The 9446-nt window shown below is 40.2% G+C and overlaps 1 protein-coding gene across 5 annotated transcripts in view; it reads right to left on the bottom strand.

The window, feature by feature from the left end:
* Window positions 1-9446, bottom strand: part of CDK7 (cyclin dependent kinase 7) — a 25364-nt gene that overhangs the window by 13163 nt on the left and 2755 nt on the right. For 2 of the 5 annotated variants that reach the window (XM_027882331.1, XM_027882309.1), the window contains exons 3-6: window positions 6677-6710; window positions 6092-6155; window positions 5138-5205; window positions 3197-3265 (exon numbers count right to left, since the gene is read on the bottom strand). In XM_027882331.1, the coding sequence (XP_027738132.1) occupies window positions 3197-3265; window positions 5138-5205; window positions 6092-6155; window positions 6677-6710 (235 nt within the window). The remainder of the gene's footprint in view (window positions 1-3196; window positions 3266-5137; window positions 5206-6091; window positions 6156-6676; window positions 6711-9446) is intronic. The other 3 variants (XM_027882320.1, XM_027882341.1, XM_027882351.1) reach the window with 2 other exon arrangements.

Here is a 9446-nt window from a genome sequence, read left to right as displayed (position 1 = left end):
CAGATTTCCAAGACTGCTCAAAATCACCAAGAGGTTTTGTGATGACATCAGCCAGCACTTTGAGGATTCTGGGATGAATCCCATCAGGCCGCATAGATTTGTAGGCCTCCAGCTGGAACAGCAGATCCCATGCAAGTTCAGGGACAACTTGATCATTCTCGTGGTCATGGGACTCCAGTTCAGGGCACTGAGACCCCCTTGGTCCATCATCCATCTTGAAGACAGAGGCAAAGAAAGCATTAAACACTTCTGCCTTGTCTCTGTCCCTGTTTGTGAGGTGACCATCCTCATCCTGTAACACGCTGATGATATTTCTATACTGCCAATTACCATTAATGTATTTGAAAGAACTCTTTTTGGAGTCCCCCACACTTCTGGCCAGCTTTAATTCCAGCTGAGCTTTGGCAGCACAATTTTTCTCCCTACAGTGGCAAGCAGCGTCTGTGAATCCTTCCCGTGTCACTTGACTTTGCTTTCACTGAGCATACACCTTACTTTTTGTCTTATTTCTAAGAGGAGATTCCTGCTCAGCCCAGCCAGCCTTCTGCCTCACCTGCCTGTCTTTCAGGAACCTGACTTTTAGGACTTTCTGGTATTTGGGAATTGCCTGCTCCTGTGCCCTTAGGAGGTAAAGTTTAAAAAGTGACCAGCACTGATGGACCTGGGCACTGCCAGAAACGTTTTCTCGGAGGACCTTACTTCCTAATTCCCTGAGCAGTCTGAAGTCTGCTCTCCTTATGTCCAGAGTTGAGGTTTTGCTGGCACTTTTCCTCCTGTCAACTGAGATTTTAAACTCAATCCCTTCGTGGTTGCTGTGACCAAGACAGCCACGAATCTCCAGTTTGCTCACAAGATCTACTTTGTGAACAAACAGCAGACCAAGGAGGGCATCTCTCTGAGTCAGCTCCCTTAGGACCTGTTCCATAAAGTTGTCATCCAGGTTTTTTAGGAATCTTCTGGCGCAGGTTGTACCAGGTGTGTGGTGCTCTCAGTTAAATTCTGGCAAGTTGAAGTCCTCCATAAGGGCCAGGGCAGTTGGACTTGGAATTGTACTTGGTTCCTCCAAGAATAATTCATCGGTGTCATCATCCTGCTCGGGAGGTCTGTAGCAGATTCCCACAATGATATTGGCATTATTCTTGATTCTTACCCAGAGGCTCTCAACTGTGCCACTGCCCACTGTGAGCTCCATACATTCTAAAACTTCTATTACATACAGTGACACCTCTCCACCTCTTCTGCCCTGCCTATCCCTCCTGAAGAGCCTGTAACCATCCAGCAGGGCACTCCCGTTACAGTTTTCATCCCACTGGCTTTCACTTACACCAATGATATCAAATCTCTGGCATTGTAGCCAATACCTCATGAGCCAGATTGAGAGATATCATTAGTGCTTGTTTCCTCAAGTTTTGGCACACCATTCCATGGCTCATCACTGGCCTGTGAGGCTCGTCTTGTCCCTTTACCCCTTCCAATCTCATTTAGAGCTCTGTCAACAAGCCCCACTAGTTTCTGTGTTTCGGGGCTTCCCTCAGCACCCAGGGCTTTCACCACCACCTTGATAGATCAGGACTACAACCACCACTTTGACCAACAAACATTGAAATTGCAACAACCAAGTCTCATCAGTGGATACAACAGGTGTTTTGCAGGTCCTTCCAGTATCCTGGGGGATCCGCAGCCCTGCTCCATCTGCCTATACTGGCACTCTCCTCATCAGTTCGTTTAAAACAGTTTTAACAGTATTGTCATTAGCATTTCTTCTCACTAAAGAGGTACTTTTTTATTTACATCCAGGTGTATTTGGTCTCTCTGTACTGGAGAAACCAGGGGTATTGAATCCAAGGGATAAGACTTCTGTCTGAGGTCTCCACCCCTCCAAATTATCTCAAACTGAGACACATAAAAATGATAAATGTGCCACTGAACTTAAAATTATGTTCCCAGTTATTCCTTCTTTCTCCATGCAGTTTAAGCAACTCATCTTTGTATTTACAAGTTTCCTTTTCTATTTCCACAAAGATCAGGAGGTATGGCCACTTTACTAAATTTTAAAAAGCACATTAAGTTTTCTACACTCTTTGATTTTTAATATTAAAAATCTATGCAAACACCGTGTTTGAAAGCATTTTCTCCACTACTCCTCAAAACCTGCTTGTTAATACTATTGTCCTGTTCAGTAACAGCCTTTCATAAGCTTTAAGCTGCTTGAGACTTACAAGAGACCTAAGACTGCACAAATTTCATGTATGCTACAATGCTTAATCACAACAGGTTGCAGACTCAATGGCAGGCTGAGTGATACCATAATATAGTTTAAATGCTTTGCATACCAGAGCATCATGTGGTACAAGAGTATTTCATTCTTCTTTGTATACTGATCTTCAACTCTAAATGTTGCATGAATGTAAACACCATGAATCCTCTAAAAGTCTACTTTTTACTAACGTCTATTAGGACAAACCTGACCTAATCTTTTCATTCCTGCATTCATGTAGGTTTCAGCAAGCCTGTCAGTATTTCCTTTTAATAATTCAAATGCTACCCCCGGTTCTTAGTAGCATATATATAATGAGCTAGTTTAACAACTACATTGATTTCAGTTCAGAGTAGATATCTTGTGTGCATATACAGTCATGCATTGCTGTCTAGTACAGTCTTCCAAAAATGAAGATTCTCACATCAAAATGTCTCATACAAAGACTTAGGCAAAGACAAAGGGGCTTTTGGTTTTGGAGCATGAAACATTTTTAAGATATTGATTTGCAATTACCTAGCATTGCTACATTTGAAAAAAATATTTCAAGTACATGCAATTTTAACAGCAGCTCATCACTTGGTATATTTCAGTAGCACACTTACCCGATCATCTTTGATATTATGTTTAGCAATTGCACTCCAAGAAGCTGATCTATGACTGAGGTTCTGTGCTCTGACTGGATTTACAGAAAACTAACATAGTAAACACAATATGCTTCTTGAAGACCATGATGACAAGTATTTAAAAGTAAAGGAATTACTCAAACAAGAATTCACAAAAATTGAAATTACTCAAACTACTACTAAGACACAATCTTCATCAACTGACATAATCAAAGTCACCTTTCTAATATGGGCAAATATAAGCCTGATAAAATAGCATTCTTTACAAACCATCTTAAGATACTGAAAAAGGAAGTCTTTAAAAAAATCTTACCTCTAGGTCCGTTTCCATAAAATCAAACACCAAGCTAATATTGGACTTGTGTCCAAATGCGTCTATAAGCTGCAAAACAAAATACACTATGATTAAGCATGCTCTCAAACTTCCAGTTTTCTGAAATTCAATACCACTGTAGACTGCTTGTGGATTTTCAGCTTTTTGAGAACTGGTTTATGTTTTTTGATTTGCAACACAGAAATTCTTACTCAGTTTAGCTTCTTAACTCAGTCTTCAAAAACTCAGAAAAAAAATCCTTATTAAGTATGGTAATAACATTTTACACCACAATTGCCCCTCCTCCCTGGAGATAGGAAAAAAGAGAAAGAATTAACTTTATCTTACACCACAACAGATAGTGTAATGCACACCTTGTCCTCTCACCAAACTTCACTGTACTACAAAACTTCTGCTCTTTATTGAGTACAAGACTAAGTTTGCCCATGGATTCAGCTCTGGATATCTGCTTCATGTAAGTATGCAGCATTTAGAAATTCTAAGTGTTAGGCTTATTAACTTCCTTTCAGATATTCTTAGGTGTGTATTCATCTTTGTAGCAAGCTTTCCAGGAAAAATAAAACTCCTTGGAGAATATCCAAACAGCCCTTTCTTAGGATTAAGTTGTGTAACAACAGAATTAGTTTTTAATTTGAGATAGCACAAGCGTGATGCCGAGTAAAAACAAGAGTTTAGCTAGCCTGGTATTCAACCTTCAAGCTGTGGAAGGTATGAGCTCCATGGTGCAGCTCATTCCTTAGTCTCAGTGTGATAGCCATGTGAACTGCCCAATTGCAAGACAGTCGTTTAAACAGTCCGTAACAACAGACACTGTGCCCCTTGAGCTCCCAACATCCTCAGAAGTTCTGTCAGGACTACTAAGCAGGGTACAACATTGTCTATTGCCTTTAGCACCTGCTTACAGAACTGCTGATCATAAATTTGCCTAACTCCTTTTTGAACTGCTGATGCTATTTGCTTCTACAATGCCCAGGTCAAAACATTCAAGAAATTCATTACACACTAAATGAAGCAGTACAATTTCCGCTTCCGCTGCAAATATGTTTTAAACACACCTCTTAACTCTGGTGCTACGAGGTTTGGAAATACCAGCGCTGCATGTACTCCACCTACCACCTCAGTTTTGCAGACCTCCCCGTTCCCAGCCTTTTCCTCTCCAGAGCGAGGAATCCCTGACTTTTTCATAAAGAAGATGCTGCATTCCTTTGCCATTTTAGTTGGCCTTCCCTGCATATTCTCTAACTTCGATAGCTAAAGCAACCACTTTGAAAATAAATTCACAATCCAGAAGAAAATGATACTTCCACTCTGAAAGTCAAAAGTATCTTGAAAATTCATATTTGGTCTAATATTTACGGAAGACTTGTAATTATCACTATGAGCTAACTTTAAAGTACCTCTAGCTCCAGCAGAATACCTGTAGCTGTTAATCTATCAATATGCAACTGAAACAATACTGATTTTACTCCTTCCAACAGAGATTTTAAACACCCTATCTGTGTGCTACAGCCTAATAAGCCACATGATCTTCCCTTTACCATTGCTTACGAAAGCCTGCTTTTTGACTGTCTCCAGTTCCATACAAAGCAAACATTCAGGTAAATTCAGCACTGCATTCATTCGCAATTCTATCAGAGAGATGCAAAATCAGGTAATCTAAATTTCCACAATTCTTCCCACCATTAATATCCGCATAGCCCCGGGCTGAAAAGTGAAAGGATTAAAAAAAGATACTTTGCCTTTGTTATTGAAGTTGGCATTTTGCCATTATACTTGTTGTACTGCCTACCTTGGGCTGGGAAAAAACCTTAAATAACATTAGGTAACAGCTCCATGACGCAACTACTTCTGAATTCCAGTCTGAACCTGTACCAAAAATATTTAAGGACTGATTCTAAAAGAAGCATTCATTTTACTTACACCAATAATATTTGGATGGCTTAGCTCCTGTAATAGCTTTATTTCCCTGAGGGCTGTCCTGTTGATTCCTACATTGATGGCAAGAAAAAAGACGATGAAAGAACAAAATTAAAAACTTTGGATTAAGCTCCAAATAAACCTCTCGTTCTGTTACTCACTGACAATTTACTACTACAAATTACATTCTCAGCACTCAAAGATTTGTTAAATAACAAGTACGTTGCCATAAGTAAGTAAATTGCTGCAGAATAAAAGTGGGCATACATTTTCTTCCACAGCACATACATTTTACACTACAGTAATCCAGTTTAGATTATGAAGCAACAAGTCTCCCTTTTGGCAAATAGGGAAAGTCTTAGCAAAAGCCTAGGAAAAATATCACCTTTTACATGGTACTGGAATTCCTCATGGTACAAACATGGTACAAATTCCTCCTTGAAAAATGCCGATATGTGTGGCTTGTATGAAAACTGACTGGCAAACAGCTGTATGTTTTACAGGAAGATTTAGGTGCACATGAGCTGAAAACAGTGTTCTCCTAAAACCTAGGATAAAATCCAATGCTAAGACTCTGGCAAAGTTTTGGGCAAAGCTACACGGATTACTTTACACTCCTGCTTTGCCTATTTTAATTACCTATTTTGGAATCAAGTTGACAATGGCTGCTTTTGGGTGGGCAAAGTTTTAGATTAAAAAAAAAAAAGCAGCATGCTATGTTATAACACAGGGAAAGTAAACATAATCATTATTTTCGATAACATCTTTTAACTACAGCTAGACACTGTACAGACCAAAGCAATAACTATCCCTGAAGGCCATTAGCCCACTGAAGGCCAGGTGGATCACAACTCTTGGGCAGCCAGCTCAACTGAGAGACTCTGCAAAAAGTTTAGAATTTTTGAGAATGGAACTGGAAAGTTGATAGCAAAGATTGTTTGCTGAAAAGCTGGTAACCTGATGCAGAATCCCTGAAGGACAGCATTCTGCACACAAACAAAATTCTACTACACCACACAAGCTGTAAGAGAAGATCAAGATTAGTGAGTTTTGATTTGTAATATCCAAGCCTAGATGCAAGTGGTTGGTCAGAGCTTACGCCCTACAGTGCTGAACATCAAACAAATCCACACAGAGACAAGAGTTGTAAGATCTTGGCTTTAACAGAACAAAGAAAACACCTGAAAACAGACGCAAATACTCTCATCCATCTTAAAAATTAAAGAGATGCATTAATACAAAGAGGTATTCTAAACTCAGTGCTGGTGCTGTTGTCATTATTCTGTGCTATATCCATGTCTGTATTCCATTAAAACTGAGAAGCTAAGCAGTTATATACTCATATTTAGATATATACCATGCATGCAGGTATCTTTTGTCTGTCCCTGCAGTTTGCAAAGCAATCCTCTACTAAGCCTTACACTGGGCACTGAGCTCATTTTTCCCAGCTAAGGTACGGTATGTGAAATTAATGTACTATTTTACAAAAAACAAAACAAACAAAGCACAGCTTCTACAGTAAGAATTTGTTTTAAAACTCACCATCTTTAGCTTCCGATCTATGCCCCAGTTTAATCTGAAAATAAATGTTTCATATTATATAAGATTAAAACATCTGCCCCAGCAGTGGGGAACACATTCTTTGGTATTACTCTTGTAAAACAGAATGAGTTTCAGTATAATGAAGCACTTTACCAGCTAGGTTGCTTTTAGTTGTTTTGTGGTTTTTTGGGGTTTTTTTTCTTAAAAAAAGAACTGCTCTTATAGCATTCGTTTTTACAAAAGCTTAAAAATAGACATGATGGCACTGAAATCAGACATAATGCAAAGTGACAGAATAAATTGCTTTGTAGCCACAAAGCTTTATTATATCATTAATGAGTTTCTTCTCAGGGAGAAATGAGAGCCAAGTAATTGACAATTGTCTTAGAATGATTCTAGTAGAATTAGCATAGGCTGTAAGCTTGGGCTGTAAATTGGGCAGTCCTTCTGCCTCAATCATCTACTGCCCTGAAATTTCAAGTCCAGAATCCCATCATGGATATTTCCAGATGACAAAAGTTAAGAAAATATTCTGATAAAACCAAGAATATTTTTCACAACAGCTGCTACCAGAAGCAACCATACAACAGAAGTATTACAATGCTAAAAGGGATTAGTGCATTAAACAAAATTACTTACTATTGATACAATTCGACATGCCGCCTAAAGTAGGGTCTTTAACTAAAGAAAAAGTGCTGTAATGTGCATTTCTGTCCTTTGCAAAGCATAACTGAAGACTCATTTTTAATACAAAAACTTCCTGCAATCACTTCAGATAGTAACAAGTGAAACACTTTATAACAACATAAATATTTTCATCATTGATACCAAAACAAGTATGTTGCATATCCAAGATCACTTTCATATTTTATCAAAAAACTACCATATGGGTAAGAAACATTACTGGAAAACTTTCAAGTCTAGTAAGGCCTTCTTACTACTATCCATTATTGGCTGTTCAAACTGCCAGCAATGAAATAAAAAAGAGAAGTCCTAGAGCAATCAAAAGAGACTTCACGGCCCTGGAACGATTGGTTGCAGGATCAAAAACAGAGGTAGTGATTTTCTTGATCCTTCTGGTAACAAGGAATAATATTGATAGGAATAAGCAGATCCATCAAGTCAATGCATGACTCTCAGGCTGGTGTAATCATAAAAATTTTTTGTTCTTTGAATAGGGGATGATCTACTTAACACCTCACCTACTGACACCTGATAGGATGCACCTAGCTCAGCAGGGACAAAGAGTTCTAACACAGGAGCTTGTAGGGCTCACTAATGAACTTTAAACTAGCTTGCAGGGGGTAAAGGGACAAGACGAGCCTCACAGGCCAGTGATGAGCCATGGAATGGTGTGCCAAAACTCGAGGAAACAAGCACTAATGATATCTCTCAATCTGGCTCATGAGGTATTGGCTACAATGCCAGAGATTTGATATCACTGGTGTAAGTGAAAGCCAGTGGGATGAAAACTGTAACTGGAGTGCCCTGCTGGATGGTTACAGGCTCTTCAGGAGGGATAGGCAGGGCAGAAGAGGTGGAGAGGTGTCACTGTATGTAATAGAAGTTTTAGAATGTATGGAGCTCACAGTGGGCAGTGGCACAGTTGAGAGCCTCTGGGTAAGAATCAAGAATAATGCCAATATCATTGTGGGAATCTGCTACAGACCTCCCGAGCAGGATGATGACACCGATGAATTATTCTTGGAGGAACCAAGTACAATTCCAAGTCCAACTGCCCTGGCCCTTATGGAGGACTTCAACTTGCCAGAATTTAACTGAGAGCACCACACACCTGGTACAACCTGCGCCAGAAGATTCCTAAAAAACCTGGATGACAACTTTATGGAACAGGTCCTAAGGGAGCTGACTCAGAGAGATGCCCTCCTTGGTCTGCTGTTTGTTCACAAAGTAGATCTTGTGAGCAAACTGGAGATTCGTGGCTGTCTTGGTCACAGCAACCACGAAGGGATTGAGTTTAAAATCTCAGTTGACAGGAGGAAAAGTGCCAGCAAAACCTCAACTCTGGACATAAGGAGAGCAGACTTCAGACTGCTCAGGGAATTAGGAAGTAAGGTCCTCCGAGAAAACGTTTCTGGCAGTGCCCAGGTCCATCAGTGCTGGTCACTTTTTAAACTTTACCTCCTAAGGGCACAGGAGCAGGCAATTCCCAAATACCAGAAAGTCCTAAAAGTCAGGTTCCTGAAAGACAGGCAGGTGAGGCAGAAGGCTGGCTGGGCTGAGCAGGAATCTCCTCTTAGAAATAAGACAAAAAGTAAGGTGTATGCTCAGTGAAAGCAAAGTCAAGTGACACGGGAAGGATTCACAGACGCTGCTTGCCACTGTAGGGAGAAAAATTGTGCTGCCAAAGCTCAGCTGGAATTAAAGCTGGCCAGAAGTGTGGGGGACTCCAAAAAGAGTTCTTTCAAATACATTAATGGTAATTGGCAGTATAGAAATATCATCAGCGTGTTACAGGATGAGGATGGTCACCTCACAAACAGGGACAGAGACAAGGCAGAAGTGTTTAATGCTTTCTTTGCCTCTGTCTTCAAGATGGATGATGGACCAAGGGGGTCTCAGTGCCCTGAACTGGAGTCCCATGACCACGAGAATGATCAAGTTGTCCCTGAACTTGCATGGGATCTGCTGTTCCAGCTGGAGGCCTACAAATCTATGCGGCCTGATGGGATTCATCCCAGAATCCTCAAAGTGCTGGCTGATGTCATCACAAAACCTCTTGGTGATTTTGAGCAGTCTTGGAAATCTG

Source organism: Empidonax traillii, unplaced genomic scaffold (genome assembly GCF_003031625.1).
Source record: "Empidonax traillii isolate 1590-97213 ecotype Southwest subspecies unplaced genomic scaffold, ASM303162v1 scaffold8:size5222938, whole genome shotgun sequence".
Taxonomy (NCBI): Eukaryota; Metazoa; Chordata; class Aves; order Passeriformes; family Tyrannidae; genus Empidonax; species Empidonax traillii.
The sequence above is the reverse complement of the archived record's forward strand: the minus strand, read 5'-3'. Positions and strand labels throughout refer to the sequence as shown.